General features: G+C 44.3%; 1 protein-coding gene across 2 annotated transcripts in view; it reads left to right on the top strand.

Moving 5' to 3' along the window:
- Positions 1-23,201, top strand: part of CEP120 (centrosomal protein 120) — a 151,657-nt gene that overhangs the window by 42,918 nt on the left and 85,538 nt on the right. For both annotated transcript variants that reach the window (XM_040344364.1, XM_040344355.1), the window contains exons 12-14: positions 6,760-6,856; positions 6,962-7,099; positions 22,214-22,303. In XM_040344364.1, coding sequence (XP_040200298.1) covers positions 6,760-6,856; positions 6,962-7,099; positions 22,214-22,303 — 325 coding nt within the window. The remainder of the gene's footprint in view (positions 1-6,759; positions 6,857-6,961; positions 7,100-22,213; positions 22,304-23,201) is intronic.

Genomic DNA, 23,201 nt, shown 5'->3' with positions numbered 1-23,201 from the left:
GGTTTGTGCCTGGGGTCCGGTGCGTGTCTGTTCACTGCTTAAGATGCGATTCAGGTACGAATTTTTGCCTGTATTTGCACCTGAACTGGGCCCAAACACTCGCAGGACCCTTTTGCAATCTGCTCCGCACTTGTGTGAATCAACTCCATTGAGAGCCGGTCACGCTCTCGTGTCATGTGAATTGGATGCAAGGAAAGCCACATCCAATTTTCACACATGTGAACCCAACCTCAAGAGACTGAGAAAAGAGCTGGGGGTGACCACCATGGAGGTATGGTTGGGGGGGGGGGGGGGCATTGTATATGCATCTATTCACTGGTTGTTGAGGGGGCTGGCATGTGCCGGCTCCTTAACAACCAGCTATTTACTGGTTGTTAAGGCCATCGATTGCTCCTTAGTGCACCAAAGATGCATCATGCAGTGCAAACGCAGTGCAGAGATGTGAAAAGTCACATAGGATTTAAAGGGAAATCATATTGGCACACTTTTATCATGCTGGAAAGGTGCGTTCCGGCATGGCAAAAGTGCACCAGTGTGAAATGGCCATTATACATTAGTTATGCTGTCAATTGTTTCTTGCCCAAATCTAGATAGATTGCACTGGGGACTGAACACCTGGGGGTAGATCCACGTACCTCCGCTGCGCCCCGGCGCATATGTGAGATACGCTACGCCGCTGTAACTTACCTGGCTTTGGTTTGAATCCTCAATGAATTTGCGCCGTAAGTTACGGCGGCGTAGTGTATCTCTCGCGGCGGATTTCAAATTGGGCGGGTAGGGGGCGTGTTTCATTTAAATGAAGCGCATCCCCGCGCCGAACGAACTGGGCATGCGCCGTCCGTAAAAACTCCCAGGGTGCATTGCTCCAAATGACATCGCAAGGACGTCATTGTTTTCAACGTGAACGTAAATGGCGTCCAGCCCCATTCACGGACGACTTGCGCAAATGACGTAAAATTTCCAAATTAGACGTGGGAACGACGGCCATGCTTAACATTGAGTACGCCACCATATAGCAGCTTTAACTATACGCCGGAAAAAGCCGAACGGAAACGACGTAAAAAAATGCGACGGCCGCTCGTACGTTCGTGGATCGTCGGAAATAGCTTATTTGCATACTCGACGCGGATTACGACGTGAACGGCACCTAGCGGATGCCGAAAAATTGCATCTAAGATCCGACAGCGTTGAAAGACGAACGCCTGTCAGATCTAACACAGATGCAGTCGTATCTTGTTTTGGGGATACCAAAACAAAGATACGACGCGCAAAATTTGAAATTACGCGGCGTATCAAGAGATACGCCGCGTAATTTCTTTGAGGATCTGCCCCATAGTATGTATTCATGTTTTTAGGAATGCTAACTGAACACAAATATGTATAACCTGACAGCCGGTATGCACATGCTTGTTTTAGGCCTGTGAATCACTGGATAGTAAAGGAAGAATAACCATGACAGACCTAGCGTTTGCACCTTCAGAAACAAATTGGCAGCTTACGTATGGTTAGCCTGGCCTGTCACTTGTACAAACACTATAAATTCCCTAAAGCAATGGTTTAACATTTACTGCCAGTAGATGGTGCTGTTTGAAAGGAAATAAATGTACACAAAAGCTCATTCAAATCCAGCTGTCGCACATTTTTACACCGTTTTTATATAGGTTTCTCTAATCGGTGTGTGTGTGTGTGTGTGTGTGTGTGTGTGTATATGTGTATAATATAGTGCTGTCCATACAAGAAATCGGGTTCTCTAACCTTTAGTAGTAAGAGTATAAGGAAACGGACAAACGGTGATCTTTATCACACAGACGTGGACAGTCCAAGTGATTGCAGGGGCATGCCTGAGGGTTGATGGGCAGCACAGGTTACGGACAGTAAAGCATAGCAAATCCGACAACTGAATTGCAACTGTTATGGCCAGAGGTGCATATCCACCAAGGAAAATACCGTCTAGGAAGTGGTAGGCACGAACCAGAAACCGTATAACGTCTCTCTCCATTGAGATGAAGACACAGGGTCACATTTGATGACAGTGGGGCTCACCGGGGCGTGCTTGAGACCTAGGGGCTTCAAAGGGCTTGCTCGATTACATGGGACGCACTGGGGGACACAGAAGCAGTGGGGGGCATGTTGTGCAGCCACTTGTTGCTCGAACGATGAGCCAAAACTTTTTTTGTGTACAGGGCCTATAACAAGTTTTGTTCTTTGTTGTCATAGAACAATGAATTACAGTGATATCAACTTTTCATCATTGTTTCAATGCTATTTTTTAAATCTACTTGCAGTGAATAAACACAACATAACAAATTGCATAAACATGCACTAAATTATCAATGATGCTAATAATATGATTTCAGAGTAAAAAAAAAGGGGTACTTGTAGGTCCACATGCATATATTTAATAAATCAAATGAATGTACAGTTATATCAAGTATACTATGCAAATAAGGGGTAATTTTTTCTTAGAAAAATAGTATGCGCTACCACAATTCCTTGGATCAATCACAGTGTTAAATTCAAAATAACATGAGACTTCTTTCCTAGGGTGATAGAGTATGAAACATATATAATAAAAAAAATTGGTGCGTGTGTTCAAACAATAGTGTTTCTCCATAATCTGAGATTAGTGGTTCTCATTGCAATTACCATAATTAACATGCCTGATATAAAGACTTACTCTAGCATTGACAGTTGTTCTTGGTTTAAACCTAGTAAAGATATTTCTAGAAAATTCTTCTCAAACTTGCAAAGTAAAATGGGTGCTTGTTGCCAGAAATGGTTTGCAAGAGCATCAGAAATGTGTAAGCCCCGTCCACACTTGAGTGAGTTTTAGCTTGTTTCCTTATGCTTGACTATGCTCAACATGCAGAATCGGTATGAATTATTAATATTATTATTAGACAGGATTTATATAGCGTCAACAGTTTGTGCAGTGCTTTACAACATGAGGGCACACGGTACAGTAACAATACAATTAAATACAGAAGGAATCCGGGGGCCCTGCTCTTTAGAGCTTACAATCTAGGAGGGAGAGTCAAGTGAAACAAAGGGTAATAACTGTAGAGTAGGAGATATTTGGACAGATTCGAGTAAGGAGTTCCATAGGATTGGGAGAGGCTCTGGAAAAGTCCTGGAAGTGAGCATGAGAGGAGGTGACAAGGGAGCCAGAGAGCAGGGGGTCTTGAGAGGAACGAAGAGAACAATTCTGTTGCTTTTTTGAGACTAGGCTAGTGATGTAGCTGGGGGCTAAATTGTGGATGGCTTTCTAATTATTGTTAGTATTTTGGATTTAATTAGTTGGGTGAGCGGAAGCCATTGGAGTGATTGACAGAGAGGAGTAGCAGACAGAGCAAAGGTAAGGTGGATTAGTCTGGTAGCATCATTAATTGAAGGGGGGATAGCCTATGTAGAGGTAAGCCAATGAGGAGGGAGTTGCAGTAGTCGAGGTGAGGGATGACTAGGGAGTCAATTAAGAGCTTTGTTGTGTCCTTGATTAGAAAGGGGCATATCTTGGAGATGTTGTGGTGGTTGAAGCAGCAAGATTTGGAAGTGGGGCTTTAAGGAGAGTTCATAGTCCAGGACTACACCTAGGCTAGGACATTGACATGTGGGGATGGGTTGATAGTTGTGCCATTGATTTTTGACAAAAAGATCAGGGGAAGTTTTGGTTTTGGATGGATTGAATTTGAGGAAGGGGTGTGACATCCAGACTGATATATCTGATAGTAAATTAGTGATACGTGAGGAGACTGAGGGAGCGAGCTTAGGGGTAGAGAAATAGATTTTGGTGTCGTCAGCGTAGAGATGGTATTGGAAGCCATGGGAGGCTATCGGTTGATCCAGGGAGGAGGTGTAGATTGAAAATAGGATAAGTCCAAGAACAGAACCTTGGGGGAGCCCATCAGAAAAAGGAGGAGGAAGTAGATTTGCAAGTAATGCTGAAGGTGCGGTTGGATAAGCAGTAAGAGAAGAGTACAGTCACGGAGACAAAAGGCTTGGAGTTTTTTGGGGAAGATGGGGTGGTCAGCCGTATTAAAGGCAGCAGAAAGGTCCAGGACTAGAGTACAGAATAGTGTTCATTGATTTTGGCCATTAGAAGATCTTTTGTTAGTTTTTGGAGAGCAGTTTCTGTGGAGTGTTGAGGATGAAATCCAGACTGAAGTGGATCAAGAAGGCTATTCACGATAAGGTGGTCGCTCAGTTGGTTGTAGACCAGACGTTCAAGGAGTTTGGATAAAAAGGGGAGCAAGGAGATGGGGCGTAGTTTTTTTTTTTTTAAGATTGGTTGGGTCCAGTGAGGGCTTTTTAGTATGGGGCTTACAAGTGCATGGTTTAGAGAGTTGGAGAAGATGCCAGAAGAGAGGGAGAGATTGAAGATGTGGGTTAGAGAGTGCAGAATAAAGGGTGAACATGGCATTTGCAAGGGAACAGGATCCAGAAGGCAAGTGGTTAGCTGAATGTTGGCAAGTAGTTTAGCAACCTCATCTATAGTGATGGGGTTGAATGAGGGAAGTAATGATTGTACCCGTGAGCTTGAAGTGTAAAGCATGAAGGGTATCTGAACAGCAGAGATCTCACGAATAGTCACAATCTTCTGTTTGAAGTGTTTGGCAATCTCCTGGGCAGGCAGTGAGTTGGTGGGCAGAGGACAAGGTAAAGAAGAGTTGTCATAGGATGATAAGTTGTTAATGAGAGTGATAGAATAGGTCTGCTTGGCAGTGAGGAGGCTGGAATTGTATTTTTGGAGGGCAGATTTATATTGGTTGAAATCTTTCAGAGTCTTGTGTCCGCAGGTGCTCAAGAACGCAGCTATGTTTTTTTCAGACTTCTAGTGTTATATCTTTGCCAAGGTTGAAGGGGTCGAGGCAAGATTCAGTGTCTAGTGGGGGGGGGGGCGCAGCGTGTCCTCCGCCCCATATGATAAGCCCTCCGGTTTAACATTTAGAAATTTAGGCCTGGTAATGTTACTGTGGTAGATCAGCTGTATGCCCTGTGATCATACATTTGGAGGATATAGCATGACAGACTGGTAATTAGAAGTTGCTTAGGAAACATAGCCAAAATAAAATTGCACAGAATCATTACACGAATCAAGCTGTTTGACTTCCACTTCTCCTGTAGTTTGTCGTGAAAATATGCAGGCCACAACAGGTATCTACAACCGTAGAAACCTGTCCAGAAGGTCTCCTATAGTAAATTTTTATGAACAGGTGCTCATGCCCATTCCTGCAACATTTGTAAACGGTTCGACGTGGACCCCAGTGCAATTGGTCCTGTGAAAATGTTGGAATAATTATTGCCACCAAGCCTTTTTCAGGTGTGGAAAGTTGTAATTAACTGAGTATATCATCCCTTAGCCAATCTCTTTTAAAAAGGTCATAGCTTACCATAAATCCATAGTTTAAGTTGAGCAGTGTGCCCTGTCAAGGTGTTTGAGTGGTTGGGAAAGTGGAGCCCCCTATGTGCAGGGAGAGTAACCTGACCGATCCTGGACATTGACAAGGCTTTAGCTGAAGTGCAGGTGATGGATTTTCCATCTGGTGTAAATTTATGAACCACGGCTGGCTAGTTAAGTGCAAAGTTCAGCCTGTTATTCACTAGTAGTTGGCATACATGATTAATTGCTTTTCCTTGCTTTGCAAGGTCTGTGGAATAATCTGCAAACAGCAGTTTGTAGCCCTTTGCTACAAGGTTGCACTGTGTGTTCTGTAGGCCTGTAGATCAAGGAATCTCTAAGAAATCCAGATAAAACACCATCACTGGACACAGAGTTTTAATACCCTGATTCGGGAACCCCAGTCTGTGGTTTTGCTACTTGGCAGACAGTGTTGAGACCCAGGGCCTGGAGGATGTTGTGGGAGCATCATTTAGGGTGTTCTCCAGGTCTGAATGATTCTGCTAGGCTTATAATGCTTAAATTGTTTTCTTGACCCGTGTTCTAAGTCATCTAACGAATCTGATACATAATTTTGTCATTACTTTTTTTCTCTTGCTTGCACTTACCACCTACTTGGGGAATTTTTTGATGACCAATGACAAAAGGGCATTTATTGCTTTCACTGACCACAGATGCAGGGGCATTTATTACTCTGACAAATCAGCGTTTTTTTTTTTTACTCCCACTGACCGTTGACACTGGGGAGTGCTTACACTGTCAAATGATAACATTTAGAAATCTTACTGACCACAGCCTGGCCCCTAAGCAATGTGATGGGCAGTGAACTGACCCTTTGTTTAAATCATTTGGGGACCCATGCTTTGCTATTGCATAGTGTTTCCAATTTCAGGCCTGAGGTGTGTTTTTTATGTAGTGTGACGGAGATGTAAATCACAAGAATCATTTGTCAAGTATAACCAACCATTCACACATCCTGTTTGCTATTAATACAGCAGTCCTTTAATGAAAACCTGCACTGAGACCACTCTTGCCAGTCCATTTTGAAAATATTGGTTATTTGTCTGCCATGCTGGATCGGTTGCTTTATTAATGTCACTCTGTCACTGACCCAGAATAAGCATGCAGATTGGGAGTTTTGCCTCACTCTGACTCTCCTGATCGGCATACTACTTCTCGGTCAGTAACTGAGAAAATATTGAAGTATTTTTTTTAGAAGGTCGGCAGTGGTAACCTCCAGATTTTTCTCAGCATGGGTATCCCTGAAGTATTTAGTTTTTTAATTTTAGAAAATATTGCTGGTTAAATTTTTCCTATGCCATTGTGGGATTCATAGATCATTCCAATATTTATTCTTATTTCAGATCAAATGGCAAAGTAGCTGATCTTTCATTCACCATAACTGTAGCAGATTATGGGCTTGTGAAGGTACGAGAGGTGGTCGTTTCAGAATCATCTCAGGTATTGGTTTCTAAAAAGTCAAAATGTATAATTCTCTACCGTATTGTTCCATTTTGTCATGGTAAATACTTATTAATATATAATGACTTGTTTTTAAATCTCTAGAGTGCAGCTGTTCAGAATCCTCCTCCAGTACAGCCTCCAGCAGAACCTGCAGCAGAACCCCGTGAGACTCTTGAGTACAAAGCTGTTCTGCAGCTGGAAGCATGGAAAGAAACCCAAGAAGAAATATTTGCTAGCCAGGTAGCTGGGAGTACAAATCTAACATTTTATTTTTAGTGCTAAAATGTTAGGCAAAGGTTCAGCTATTGCCCATAGCAACCAGGTTGTTTCTTTTGAAGCATAATTGCTGTTGGCAACGATTGTTTGCAGTTCTCACAAATCCGTTAAAGAGTATTGGAATGCCTTGGCATACTTTGTGGTTATTTTCTTTTCTGTATCATCCATTAAAGGGATACAGTTTAGCACAGGATAATGAGCAAACTTGGGGTTAAACTGACACCTACTGGAAAACGGGACACTAGGCACATAGAAAACTGAAGGCCTTCTGCTATATTTTTACATAGTTACATTACATTGGTGAGGTTGAATATAGAATTAAGTCCAACCTATGTGCGCGATTTTATGCCAGTATTACATTATATATATATATATATATATATATATATATATATATATATATATATATATATATATATATATATATATATTATAATCCCTGAATGTTGTGGTCGTACAGGTGCCTACCTAATAATTTATGAAATTATCGATGCTCCTTGCTGTAACCACTGCCTGTGGAAGGGAATTGCACATCCTAACCGCTCTTACAGTAAAGAACCCTCTACGCAGTTTAAGGTTAAACCGCTCTTCTACTTTTAGTGAATGCACGAGTGTCTTTATTAAAATCCTTTTTGCGGAAAAGCTTTATCACTATTGTGGGGTCACCAGCACGGTATCTGTACTTTAAATCATATCCCCTCTCAAGCGTCTTTTCTCCAGAGCGAATAAGTTCAGTGCTCGTAACCTTTCCTTATAACTAAGGTCCTGTGGATTCTCTCTAGTTCCAGCACATCCTTCCTGAGGACTGGTGCCCAGAACTGCATAGCATACTCCAGGTGCAGCTGAACCAGTCTTGTAGCATGGGAGAATTAACATTTTATCTCTGGAGTTAATCCCCTTTTTTAATGCATGCCAATATTCTGTTTGCTTTGCTTGCAGCAGCTTGGCATTGCATGCCATTGCTGAGCCTACCATCTACTAGGACCCCCAGGTCCTTTTACATCCTAGATTCCCCCCAGAGGGGCCAACCCCTAGGGAGTAGATTGCATTCATATTTTTGCAACCCAAATGCATTATTTCTTTCTCGTACATCACGGGACACAGAGCGGCATATTCATTACTAGTGGGTTATATGGAGTACCTTCAGGTGATGGACACTGGCAATCTCAAACAGGAAGTGCCCCTCCCTATATAACCCCCTCCCATAGGAGGAGTACCTCAGTTTTTTCGCCAGTGTCTTAGGTGTTGGTGCACGTTGAGGCTGTGCCTGTAGTAGTCCTTGGGACCAGGGCCAGCTGACCGGATCCGTCCAAGGTGCTTCATAGCCAAAGTGGACGGTACCCGGGCCCCAATTCGTGGATGGGGTTTTGCCTATAATGCCTCTCCTTGGAGGGCTGGACCCTGGGTTCCAGGTCTGGTTTCTAACCTAGAGAATACCTGTTGCCAGTGGTGCTGTATAGGTCCAGGTTGTGGTGTTCTTTTAAGACCCCAGTCCCTGAAGGTCTATGACCATACCCACGGTGAAGGGTGAAGATTGGGCCTCTTGCAGAGCAATACCCTGCGGCGTGGAAAGGTAAGCAGGGGGCCTACGGAACTTGGTTTGTCAGTAGGCTTCCTACAGGGGATTCTTGGGCAGCCTATTTATGCCTCTGTGCATGGGCAAAGGAGAACCACAAAGTTTTCAAACGGGATGGCTCAAAACACCCAGGTATAGTTCCCCTGGCTGGGCTAGTAGGCTGCTGCTGCTTCTGTCACAAGGAGGGCCTTTTTTGGGCAGGGTGTTCCACAGAGAAGGAACCATACCATTAGGGAGACAGTTTAAAGCTTCCCTTTTACCTGTGTCTGCTGCTCCAGCGTCTAAGGTCCTGGTGTCTCCTCTCCACATGGCTTCCTGCTTCCCCTAGCGGCGTTTGACGCGCGCGCGCGTGCGCGCGCTTTTACTTATCTGTGCGCGCGCATACGCGGCGGTGCTGCGGGGAGGGGGCGGTTGACGCCGGACGGCTCCTCCCCCCTGCACACAGGGAGGATAAATCCTGGAGGGCTGTTCAGTCTGTAAAGGCTGTGAGGGGACACGGAGCAGCGATGCTGGCTACAGCATAGGAAGGTTTGACAGAGCTTTCTGGCACAGTGACACCCGGTGGCAGTTGTGGGAAGTACACCTTACTAAGGAGCCTCTGGCTTAAAAGTTTGCATTCAAGCCTGTGTACTAAGCAGCGCCTTTGAACACTTAGGGTGCTCACCTAGCCCAGCATTAGGGGGTCAATACCAGACAAAAAAAAAAAAAAAAAAAGATTTTTTCTGGTTGAAGCCCTTGGGGCTCAGTATTGATTTTCCCTTTTTATAGGTTATGGGAGGTTTGGAGTCCCTCTAACATTACCCTATCCTATTGTTTCACATTTATTTGATTATATGTGTATTTTCTCCAGCTATTACAGTCAGTTGTATACTAGCGGAGTGCCTCAGATTTGTATATTATGGCTCCTAAGGGTGCAGGTAGCGCTAAGAACGCTAAAACGGTTAAAAAAACCAAAAGGTTCTCCATTGGGCTCTGAGGATATCCAAAATCTAGTGGCCCCTACTACTCCGGAATGCCCGGAAGTTGTTGTCCTAGGTGAGCCATCAGGGTTGCTAGGTGCTATGGCTGGCCCTACTCAACCAGCTCCTTCCTATGTAACGGAAGAGATGTTAGCCTCCACCTTGGGTGGATTGGAAAGGAGGATGGCCGCTCTAATTACGGCATCTTTGGCAGGGAAGAAGCGGGTTAGATCCCCGTCTCCCAGGTCTGAGTCTCTGGAGGAGGATATCCTCTCCGACTGACGAGGGAGGTCAGGATCACCTTGACCATTTGGGTTCTGAGGATTCTACAATAGAGGAACCTTTTTCAGCTTCTCACGCAGAAAGACTGTGGGTTCAGTCCCTAACGGATATGGTGCGGTTGGCTTTAAGATACCTGTGCCTCAGCCTCTGGCCTCCGCGGTATCCTCATTGGGCTCCCTGAAAGCGCCCCAAGCCAATTTGGTATTCCCGGTACATCCTTTGTTAAAGGACCTGATTTTTCAGGACTGGGCTAAGCCAGACAGGTAACCCTTAGAGGAAGAGTTTTCAAAGAGATGGGCTGTCCCTACTGTGGACGCAGCCATCTCATGTGTGAACAGATCTTTAACTTGCAGGTGTTTAAGGATCCGGTTGATAAACGCTTGGTAACATTACTTAAGGCCTCCTTTACTTCAGCAGGGGCGATAGTTCAGCCCGCTGTGGCTGCTATTGGAGTGGCCCAAGCATTATCAGATAAGACTAAGCAAATGCTTAAACTTATCCCTGCCCAGCAGGCAGAGGAATTTTGGATATACCCAAGGCTATACGCTTTACGGTGGATGCTATCAAGGACTCCATCCAGCAGGCGTCACGTTTATTCTTATTTCTAATCCATATGAGAAGGCTCTTATGGTTGAAGAATTGGGAGGCTGAGCCCCCGTGCAAAAAAAAAAAAAAAAAACTCCTGGTAGGGTTCCCTTCCATGGAGGACGTCTCTTCGGAGAAGACTTGGATAGATATATTCAGACTATATCAAGCGGCAAAAGCACTCTCTTGCCAGTCAAGAAGAAGGCACGAGGGCCCGCATTTAGGCGCCAGCCCTCCCCGGGGCAGGGGCCCTCTAATACCAAACAGTATCGACGGCCTCCTGCAAGATCAGGCATTAACAATAAGCCGCAGGGCCAAGCCACTGGGGGCAAGAAGCAGTGGTACCGCAAGCCTGCGAAGCCAGCCCCCAAGTCGGCCCTATGAAGGGGCGCCCCCACCCACGATGGTGGGGGGAAGGCTGCGTCTCTCTGCAGAGGTTTGGGAGGCCACCATTCCCGACTGCTGGGTACGGTCTTCCGTGACCACGGGCTACAAGCTAGAATTTCTAAAATTCCCTCCTCATTACCAGGAGTCAAGAGTACCAGGCGACCCTGTGAAAGGAGCCGCATTGATGGCGGCATTGAATCATCTGCTATGCCAGAAGGTGATAGTAGAAGTACCAGTCCGGGAACAGGGATTGGGGTTCTACTCCAACCTGTTTATCATCCCAAAGCCCAACGGCGATGTCAGGCCAATTTTGGACTTAAAGGGAGTAAATGCGTATCTAAAGGTCCGCTCATTCCGGATGGAAACTATTCGGTCAGCTGTCGCCGTGCTCCAGAAGGACGACTTCATGGCGTCCATAGACATAAAGGATGCTTACCTTTATGTGCCAATTTTTCAGCCACATCAAGTATTTCTATGCTTCTCGGTGGCTCAGCGTCATTTCCAATTTGTGGCGCTCCCCTTCGGGTTGGCTACGGCCCCCCGGGTATTCACGAAGGTCCTAGCCCCAATCCTAGCCAATCTAAGGATCCAGGGGGTCACGGTCCTGGCTTACCTGGACGACCTCTTGGTCGTAGACCATTCGTCTCCTGGCCTGGAAAGAGCAGTGGCCCTCACGGTTCAGTACCTCGAGAGGTTCGGCTGGGTCCTAAATCGAGACAGGTCAGCATTCCTGCCCACAAGGCAGCTGGATTATCTCGGCATGAGATTGGATACAGAACAACAGAGGGTGTTTCTACCCCTATTAAAGGCCATCAAAGAGCTAATACAAATGGTTCTAAGCAAGAGAAGGCCAACTGTTCGCCTATGTATGCGGCTACTAGGCAAGATGGTGGCCACATTCGAGGCGGTTCCGTACGCTCAGAGCCACACTCGCATCCTGCAGGCAGCCATCCTGTCAGCCTGGAGCAAGAGGCCTCAGGCCTTAGAAATTCCTTGGCCACTCTCACCAAGAGTGCGGCAAAGTCTAGCTTGGTGGTTAAACCCTCAGAATCTCCTGAAGGGAAAGACTTTCAGTCCTGTGACCTGGAAGATAGTAACCACAGACGCCAGCCTGATGGGCTGGGGAGCAATTTTGGATGGTTGCACTCGCCAGGGCTCTTGGGCAGCGGCAGAGAAGCAGTTGCCCATCAATATCTTGGAGCTCAGAGCTGCTCGACTAGCCCTCAGGGCTTGGACGTCCAAACTACAAGGGTTCCCGGTGAAAATACAATCGGACAATGCCACGGCGGTGGCATATATATAAATCACCAAGGGGGAACCAAGAGTCAAGCCGCTCAGAAAGAAGTGAGCTTGATTTTCTTGTGGGCAGAAGCCCATGTGCCCTGCATATCGGCTATATTCATTCCCGGAGTCGACAACCTACAGGCAGACTTCTTAAGTCGCCAGACTCTGTTGCCGGGGGAGTGGTCTCTGCATCCACAGGTCTTTCAGACACTCTGCCAGAAATGGGGAGTGCCGGACGTGGATATCATGGCATCGAGACTGAACAAGAAGCTAGACAGGTTCATGTCCCGCACAAGGGATCCCAGGGCCTGCGGAACCGATGCGTTAGTTTGCCCTTGGCATCAGTTCAAACTTCTTTATGCATTTTCCCCGCTCCAGTTACTACCCTGCCTGCTGCGCAGGATCAGGGTGGAGCACATACCAGTCTTCCTGGTAGCTCCAGCATGGCCCAGAAGGGCATGGTATTCACTAATCCTAAGGATGGTAGTGGGAGACCCTTGGACTCTTCCTCTACGGCCAGTACTGCTATCGCAAGGTCCGATCCTCCACCCTGCCTTACGGCATCTAAAGTTGACGGCCTGGAGGCTGAATCCCTGATTCTCAGGGGTAGAGGTCTGTCTCAGAAAGTAATCTCTACCCTAATCAGAGCCAGGAAACCGGTCTCTAGGGTGATTTATTACAGGGTCTGGAAGGCCTATGCAGGCTGGTGTGAGTCCAAGTTATGGCTTTCTCGTAAGTTTACCATCGATAGGGTATTAAGTTTTCTCCAGCTCGCAGTGGATAAAGGACTGGCATTAAGCACAATCAAAGGACAGATTTCAGCTTTGTCAGTATGGTTTCAGCGGCCGCTGGCCACCCACTCGCTGGTTAAGACCTTCATTCAAGGGGTCTTACGCATTAATCCGCCAGTTAAATCCCCGCTTTGTCCGTGGGATTTAAATCTTGTTCTGTCAAGTTTACAGAAACAACCTTTTGAGCCGTTGGCTGAAATTCCTTTGGTTTTACTGACAAGGAAGTTAGTATTTTTGGTCGCCATAGTTTCCGCCAGAAGAGTATCGGAACTGGCAGCCTTATCCTGTAAGGAACCATATCTTATTTTGCATAAGGACAAGGTCGTTCTCCGCCCTCATCCTTCCTTCCTACCAAAGGTTATATCCAGTTTTCATCTAAACCAGGATTTGGTATTACCATCCTTCTTTCCTAAACCTACTTCCAGAAAGGAAGGGTTGCTGCATACCTTGGATATTGTCAGGGCCATGAAGGCCTATCTTAAAGCTACAGAGAAGATCCGGAAAACAGATGTGTTGTTCATTTTACCGGATGGGCCCAAGAAGGGGCAGGCAACTGAAAAATCCACCATCGCAAGGTGGATTAAACAGTTAATCACTCAGGCCTACGGCTTGAAGGGGTTGCCTCCTCCGTTATCATTAAAGGCTCATTCTACTAGGGCCATGGGCGCCTCCTGGGCAGCACACCACCAGATCTCTATGGCTCAAGTTTGCAAGGCGGCAACCTGGTCTTCTGTCCACACGTTTACAAGGTGCTACCAGTTGGACGTAAGAAGGAATACTGATGCAGCCTTTGGGCAGGCAGTGCTGCGGGCTGCAGTTTGAGACCCTCGGATTCCGGGGGCTCCCTTTTGAGTAAAATTTAAAAATTTAAATTTATTTTTCTCAACTAAGTTGGATTTATTATGATTTGAGTATATCTCTAAATTAAATCCTTTTGTCTTGGGAAGATGTCTCCCTCCCCTCATTGTAAGCATTGCTTTGGGACATCCCACTAGTAATGAATATGCCGCTCTGTGTCCCGTGATGTACGAGAAAGAAAAAGGGATTTTTAATACAGCTTACCTGTAAAATCCTTTTCTTGGAGTACATCACGGGACACAGAGCTCCCACCCCTCTTATGGGGACCATTTTGGGAGGCATACTGCTTGCTACAAAACTGAGGTACTCCTCCTATGGGAGGGGGTTATATAGGGAGGGGCACTTCCTGTTTGAGATTGCCAGTGTCCATCACCTGAAGGTACTCCATATAACCCACTAGTAATGAATATGCCGCTCTGTGTCCCGTGATGTACTCCAAGAAAAGGATTTTACAGGTAAGCTGTATTAAAAATCCCTTTTTTACATTTTTCTACATTGAACCTCATTTGCCATGTAGTTGCCCACCCCATTAATTTTGTTCACATCTTGCAAGGTTTCCACATTCTACAGAGAAGTTATTGTCCTGCTTAGCTTAGTGTTGTCCGCAAATACAGAGATTAAACTGTTTATCCCATCCTCCAGGTCGTTTTATGAATACATTAAATAGGATTGGTCCCAGGACAGAACCCTGGGGGACCCCACTTTCCACCCGGACCATTCTGAGTACTCCCCATTTATCATTACCCTCTGAACTCGCCCCTGTAGCCAGTCTTCAATCCATGTAATCCATGTACTCACCCTATGGTCCATGCCAACCGACCTTACTTTGTACAGTAAACATTTTATGGGGAACTGTATCGCATGCTTTTGCAAAATCCAGATACACCACGTTTTGCGGGCCTTCCTTTATCTAGATGGCAGCTCAACTCCTCATAGAAGGTTAATAGATTGGTTTAACAAGAATGATTCTTCATGGATCCATGCTGATTACTGCTAATAATACCGTTGTCATTGCTAAAATCTTGTATATAGTGCCTTATCACCCCCTCCAAGAGCTTGCATACAATTGATGTTAGGCTAACTGGTCTGTTTCTTGGCCCTTTTTAAATATTGGTGCTACATTGGCTTTTCTCCAATCTGTTGGTGCCATAGTAGACTGTTCGTAAAATCTACGAACAATGGTCTGGCAATTTCTTGACTGAGTTCCTTAACCACTTAAGACCCGGAACAATATGCAGGTAAAGGACTAGGCCCCTTTTTGCGATTCGCACATGCGCCACTTTAACTGACAATTTTTTACTTTTTGCTATAATATATTCCCTATCCCCCAAAAATATATTAAAAAAAAACATTTTTCTTTCCCTCAGTTTAGGACGATATGTATTCTTCTATCTATTTTTGGTAAAAAAAAATCGCAATTGGCGTTTATGAATTGGTTTGCGCAAAATTTATAGCGTTTACAAAATAGGGGATGGTTTTATGGCATTTTTTTTTTAAAGAGGACGTACAGGTACGTGATTGTGCCCAGCCGTGCCATTCTGCCGATGTATAACGGCGTTAGGCGGTCCTTAAGTGGTTAAGGACCCTTGGGTGCAAGCCAATCTGGTCCCAGTGACTTATTAATGTTAAGTTTTTCAAGTCTATTTCTAATTCTGTCCTCTGTTAGCCATGAGGGTGTTTCCTGTGACGTGTCATGGGGATAAACATTGCAGTTTTGGTTACTGAAGCCTCCTGATTCCCTTGTGAAGACTGAGGAGAAGAATGAATTTAATACCTTTTACCATTTCTCTATCCTTCGTAACCAGATTCCCTTCATCATTCTTTATGGTATGGTATCCAATCTGACCTCCCTTTTCTTACTATTTATGTACTTTAAAGCATTTCTTGGGATTTTTTTTTTATCCTCCTCCGCCATGTGCCTTTCGTGTTCTATCTTAGCCACCCTGATTGAATCCTTACGTTTCTTGTTGCATTCTTTGTAAAGTTGAAACGACGACGACGACTGTCTCTATTGTAATTCAGTGTCTTTGTATTCCCCTTATGTTTCCCATTTGTGTAATGTATACTGAAACTAACTGCCCTGTGATCGCTGTTTCCTAAATTGCCCCATATTTCCACCTCCGTGATCAGGTCTGTATTGTTGGTAATCAGTAGGTCTAGTAACGCTTTGTTTCTAATTGGTGCATTTACCATCTGACCCATGAAATTGTCCTGCAAGACACTTAGGAACTGGCGCGCCTTAGATGAATGCGCAGTTTCTTCCAGTCTGTCTGGATAATTAAAATCCCCCTATAATGACACTTCCCGTTCTTGCCTTTAATCCAAATTGTTTACTTGAATTGGAATATTTTTTTCTACCATTAGCAGCTGCTGGTAGATTCGGGCCAGATATTGAAAATCCTGGGAGTCTCTCCAGTTGGTAAATGAATACACAAGTTTTCCCAAGTCGAATACTGATGACAACCCTTCTGTGTCTAGTTTTTTTGGCTTAGACAGTTTTCAAGCTAAGACTATAACTGGGGATTCCTTGTTGGTCATTAGGACAAGAGCTATGGCAGTTTTTCACCGGTTTCACCTGTTCTTCCCGTCTATGGAGGTTTTAGGACGCAGTCAAAGCCACTTGTTGCTTCCACTAGACTTCAAATGTCAACTGCCAACTTCCCCAGGGAAATCTGTCACAGAGATGCCTAATGTTTCTGATCCTGTCAGGGCTTCTTCAGAGCAGAGGATCCAAACTTATTTGTCTCACTGTCCCCTTTTCATTAAAAAAAATGCTCAGCACCCCCTGGAAATCTTCCCTCTTTAAACAAATAGAAAGATACAGTGACAAATTTGTGTTTTTATGTTTCTACTACATCCTAGTGAATGATGAAAGGAGATATACTTGCCCGATCCTCTGCTTCACTCCACACAAAACCGGTCCCTGCAACTCCTGCACCCCCATGCTCTAGCAGTCTTGAGTCCTGATGTCACCAAACCCAGAGCAGTGTCTATAGCCCTGGACATGAGGACTCCGGAAACAGTCCACTGCTGGATCATGAGGGAGCACTGTTTGTTTGAGGAGCAGAGGTTTCGGGCAAGTATAAGGGTTTCTCCTCTCCCATGGACAAAATGAGCACCTCACTATTTCACCATTTCCCTGTTAGAGCATCCTCTACCAGAGGTGTTGGTGCTTTTTGGGCCTCTCATCAGATTTTGGTTCACAGTCTGCAAGGCTACCTTCTGGTCTTCAGCTTATTCTTTTACAAAATTTTAACAGCTGGGTCTTCCAGCCCCTCCCTGTGGATTCCAGCTTTGGCCAGCTTTTTTTTTTGTCAATCATGAGATTGCTTTTGAACCTCCCAAAGATTTTAGAACGAACTCCTTCCTGTGTCCTATCATGTATAGTTTTGAAAACAGGATTTACTTTTTCATACATCATGGGACATAGAGTTAGGCTAATATTCATTACCTGCTGGGTTATACTCCATCTCCAGGTGAATGGACACTGGTAGACCAAAGGTCTTTAGACAGAAAGCGATCCCCTGTATAATCCCTCCCGTACAGGCAGTACATCAGTTTTATTTTTTGCCAGTGTCTGCAAGGTGGATGGCACGGTTTGTTGAGCCTGCTGAGCTCCAGGTCTCTATTCCCACAAACTGTTCCAAAAATGAATGAAGGGATTGACCGATAGGATCCATTTAACACAGGCTTGTATGCTTAGATAAATGGTACCCAAGCCTCGCAAAGAAGACTCAAGATCCTGCAAGGTTTTGCCTGTAATGCGACCTCCGGGCGCGGGACCCTGTGGAATGGAAATCCTGGACACTACAACTCTAAGGCATTTCTTGCAGGGTGCTGTACAGGTCCAAGGGAGTGGACCCTAAACATGAACAGGGTACCCAGTCCTTGAAGGTTCAAGTGACAGGAACCTGCTGTGAAGGGTGAAGATCGGACCCTTCGTTTCTTAGGGTCCACGTGCGTTCGCAAGAGTGCTGCTATGCACAGCAGCAGTTGTTTGACAACCATGATGCACGTGCATTTGCAAAAGCGGCCATGGTGCTTTGTCGCACATGCGCAGTAGCCTTTATTAGTAGCCGAAGATGTACGCGAATATAGCCACACCCGTCTGCCAGAACCGTGTGCGCGCATGCACGCACAGAATGTTCTGGCGCACACCCAGCTTATTTAAGCTGTGTAAGCCAAGCATGCGGTGCTTCCAGGCAGCTGTGGGACAGAGCAGGCTCTGAACAGGCACTGGTAGCGGTTCAGTTCTCCTTACCTGGGTCACGTGAGTCACCTTGGCAGGCTAAAGGTGCTTAGCAGGATTGTTGCATAGGGGCTTGGTGAGCCCTATTAAAGGGTCTCCCTTCTGAGGTGTGTTAAATCTACACCCAGGTTCTCCCCTTTTTGTGGCTTGTAAATGTATTCAAAAAAGAGGAGCGGGAAAAACACTACAGGGAAAAGGGCACATCTGTAGTTCCTGATGAACCTAGTCGTATCCCTAGTGTTGTATCCCCTGAAAGACCAGCGAAATCCGGGCAATCTGAGCCGCTGCGCCTATCTGGTTTTGTGCCAACAGTCAACACTGCTTCTTCACCCCTTATCACTAAGGATGAAAACCTAGCTGGGTCTGATCCTAAACACGGTCCAAGCAAGAGTATTCTTGCCACCCGTAAAGATTTGTACCTTGAAGGTTCAGGTGCGTCAGATAAGGGGCATCAGACAACCCTCCATTCGACTCTGTACAAGTCTTCTAGGGAGGATGGTATCCTCCTTCGAGGCGGTACCCTATGCCCAGTTTCTTTCCAGGCCTTGTTGCCTTGGAACAGAAGAAGAAAAGCCCTGGATTATCCAATGCGCTTATCTCCTCAGGCATGCTTAAGCCTAAACTGGTGGTTGCAGGATCAGAACCTACGGAAGGGAAAATCGACTACAGATGCCAGTCTCTTGGGCAGGGGAGCGACCCTAGAAGGGGCTCTTAGCTCAAGCAAAGTGTCAAGGACAGATAGATTCTGTCCATCAACGTCCTAGAATTAGGGGAAGTACGTCTCGCTCTACAGTCCTGGACGGAGGAGCTTCAGGACTACCCTATTGGGGTTCAGTCCGACAATGCCACTGCAGTGGCCTATATAAACCACCAAGGCGGAACATGTGCCAATTATATTGGCAGACCATATCCAGGGAGTAGAGAACTGGAAGGCAGATTCTCAGCCGCCAGCAGATCTGCCCGGAGGAATGGTCCCTACACTCAGAGGTGTTCCAGGGAATTTGCCAACGTTGGGGATGGCCAGAGGTTGACCTACTGGCATCCAGGTTCAACAACAAACTACTTTGTCTCTCGAACAAGAGATCCACTGGCAATTGGAGCAGATGCTCTGATGGTTGCATGGAAGAGAGATGACTGCATTCTCTGGACGATGTCTAGGCAGTCAAGGTTTATTTGTCTAGATCTACGGAGATCCAAGGATCAAACTCTTTCTTTGTTTTACCAAAAGGACCCAAGAAGGGGCAGGTGGCTTCCTTTGCCAATTGGGTCCATCAATTGGTCATTCAGGTCTATGGTCTGAAACGTAAAGCTCCTCCCTTTTAGGGTGAAGGCTCATTCTACCAGGGGTGTAGGAACCTCCTGGGCTTTTCACCATCGGGTATCTGTGGCTCAGATTTGTAAGGCTGCTACCTGGTCTTCAGGGCATACGTTCACAAAATGTTATCAAGTGGATGTTCGAGCAGCCGAGGATTCGGCTTTCAGCCGCAGTGCAATGCGAGCTGCAGTATAAAATCTGATGGCTATTGTTTAGCAGGGTGTCTCCCTCCCCTCAAGGCTCTGGGACGTCCCAGCAGGTAATGAATGTTAGCCTGACTCTGTGTCCCATGATGTATGAAAAATAAAATAGGATTTTTTTCATTATGCTTGCCTGTAAAATCCTTTTCTTTGAGCACATCATGGGACACAGAGGTCCCTCCCCTCTTCTTTTTTGAGGATCCAGTGCTTGCTACAAAACTGATGTGCTCCCTGTATCGGAGGGGTTATATTGGGGAATCACTTCCTCTAAAGACCTTTTGGTCTACCAGTGTCCATTCACCTGGAGATTGAGTATAACCCAGCAGGTAATGAATATTAGCCTGACTCTTGTCATGATATAAATGAAAAGGATTTTACAGGTATGTATGATGAAAAAATCATTTTTTTTTTTTTTTTTTACCTGCAAAATCCTTCTGTGTTTTTAATTGCCTAGCTACAAAACTAATGTGTGCTAGGAGTAATGTAGGCCTGGAATTCAGCTTTATTTGCCAGTGTCCAGTCACCTGGGAAGTGGAGCATAACTCCAATGTTATAAGAACGAACTCCTTCCTATGTTCTGTGCTGTACTCCAAAAAAAAGTATATACAGATAATGAAAAAACATCCAGGTTTTTTTCTGAAGTCTTGAATTCAGTGCATTAATATAAATCAAAAGTCAACTGGATTTTTTTCTTCTTGTATGTCAAGAATTTCGAAATTTTAACCAAAGTTATCTTGCCAAAAACTGGAGCACTTTTTTTTTTTTTTTAATCTCTAACATATAGATTTTTCACTTACATTAGCTCTTCATATAATCATTATTTGCCAACATTGTCATGATGTTTTAGTAATAAAATAGATACCGTTGGCAGCAGATGTGTATTGTTCGTGTGATTTCTTTTATTTATTTTATTTATTTATTAATATACACTTGTATCTTTGTTGTTGGAAAAACGCTGGAACATTCTGGACTTTACCCTTCTGGTTTTTTGGCACAGCTGCATTTATTACATAGCTTTCCCAGGCCTGTTTGGAGCTTTATATTATGTTGAATATAAAGTACACTAAGCAAAACGCTTTGTTGCAGAGATTGAAATGTTTAGCATGTTATGTAGAAGTGATGACCACATGGGTAGCATTAATGTCTATGGCTGTCGGGTATTTAGCAGTAACACACTTAGACATGTGTGAGCCGATTGCTAACAGGAGAGAAGGATATTCTCTCCTGTTCTTATACAGGTACATAAGTAATTTTATAGCAGACCTGCCCCACATTGGTATAAACATGATTGGTTAGCTAATTTAGGACTATATATATATATATATATATATATATATATATATATATATATATATATTAATATTAATATATATATAATATATATATATATTTGCAGTGAATGTCAGGAATAGGATATTTTTTTTATTTTTTGAGGGCAGAGTTTGGCGAGGATCATGATGATGGCTGGAAAAATACAGCTAAGGTTTAAAAAGTTTTTTTCTCAGATGGTAAAAAAAAAAAAATAGCGAGCTAGCATTAACTTTTGCCTCCAAATGAAGACCCAATTCGTCCTGAGAAAAGGTATAATTCATCTAGATATAGTAGTGATGATATACAGCTTTACTAACGCATGCCAACGTTGCAAAACTGTGTTCAGATTTGTGTTATCTTTAGGCTTTAAGGCACAGGTGTCAAACACAAGGCCTGCGGGCCGAATCCGGCCCTCCAGGCCATTTTATGTGGCCCTCGCACCTCTCCTGCAGCTGCAGGAGAGCTCCAGCCCTCCTCTGGTCCTCCTCCAGACCCTTACTTTCTGCTTTCAAGCAATGCATCCAGCTTCTTCCCAGCAGCAGCATAAGGAAATGGGAGTGCACTGTGATGTAAGGGAGAGTGGGGGACTCAACTTCTGATGGTGGGGTGGCTCTTGACATCTAATGTAAAGGGAAGGGGATGCTCTGGACATCTAATCTATAGATACGACCAGCCCTTTTGAGGGCAATCATAATGCTGATGTGGCCTGCAATGAAATTGCGTTTGACACCCCTGCTTTAAGGGGTTAAAGAGGCAAATAAATGCATATGAAAATGCACACGTGATTTGTGCCATTATTGGTAGAGACAGTAGAACTCATTCTCACTTCATGCACTTAAACTTCACTAAAAATGAGCAAGTGTAAGCAGTAGTTTTTTTTAGAAGTTTTGGCTTCCTTTGTGCCTTATATATTACATACTGTATATACAGTATTAGATTTTTCTCTGTATGACATTTGTACAGTTCAATTTCCACATGCTATTTTTTTCCTTATTGCCTTCCAACCACTTCCATGAAGTTTGTCCACAATTTCAGTGGGGCATGTTGATGGTAGAAAGCACCTTAAAGGACTGAAGGGAGATAAAAAAAAAATATTCATGTAATGAGAATTGAATTGCTTTATGGTGACAATATTTCACTTGCGTAGTAAAATCTACTGTATGTAACTTGTTTCATACCATTTTTATCTTTGATTTTTTTTGTATTCAGATAAATAGGTAAAAATAGGAACAGCATGCCTTTTTAACCTGTCTGCTTTGTGTCTTTGCATTTTTATGGCAGTTGAAGAAGAAAGAGTTGGCTCACATACAAGATCTAGCAGAACAGTGGAATCGGAGAGACAAAGAGAGGGAAGCAATAGTGAAGAAAAAGGTCAGACCTAACGAGTAATTTTCACATTTAACTGTTTTCTTTTGAGGTCGTCTGAAGAGTTTGAGAAATGTGCCACTCATAGATCTCTAAACACAGCCAGTGAAGTTTCAGTCCACCCAAAACGAATATTTCAGTTTTGATAGATATTTAGAAATTAAAGGATCACAAGGAATTTTTTATTTTAGCCAACTAGCTTCCTTTACCTTACTGCAGTCCTGGTTTCATGTCCTCATTGTTTGTTTTTGCTTTGAAGTTGCTGTAATTCTGCTCTGATCTCCACACTTCCTGCTTGTCTGGCTCCTTATGAAAAATCTCATGGCAGCTTTTCACTGTGGTCCAAGCTGTGTGTCTAAAACTCCTCAGAACCAATCGGATTCATTTTAAAAACAAAACACTGCCTTGCATTTGTTTGTTTTTGTTCTGTGTCTCTCTCTACTTCACAGAAACATGAAACTAGTTTAAAAACAAACGTGAAACTAGAGGCACATTATACAATTGATTTTTATCTATTTTTAAAAGGAATCGGTTAACTTTTATGTCTCTATACCCTGTAAACAGTCATTTCAGTCATTTCAGGGTATAGAGAAAACCCATGGAAAACCCTATGGCAATTTCTTGTATATTTGAAATATACAACCACTTTTAAATATCACTTTTATGTAGACTTTTTCAGAGAAAACACTCCAATGCTGTTCACTAGATTCACAGCTGAACTGTCTGGGAAAACTTGAACTCCATAAGTTGTTATGGAGTTCAAGATTTCCAGACAGTTCAGCTGTGAATCTAGTGAACAGCATTGGAGTGTTTTCTCTGAAAAAGTCTACATAAAAGTGATATTTAAAAGTGGTTGTAAATCTTCACATATACCCAGTGAAGTGACTGGGTTGAGCCTGACAAT

The sequence above is a fragment of the Rana temporaria genome, chromosome 1 (genome assembly GCF_905171775.1).
Source record: "Rana temporaria chromosome 1, aRanTem1.1, whole genome shotgun sequence".
Taxonomy (NCBI): domain Eukaryota; kingdom Metazoa; phylum Chordata; class Amphibia; order Anura; family Ranidae; genus Rana; species Rana temporaria.
Note: the sequence above shows the minus strand (reverse complement) of the source record. Positions and strands in the feature narration are given on the sequence as shown.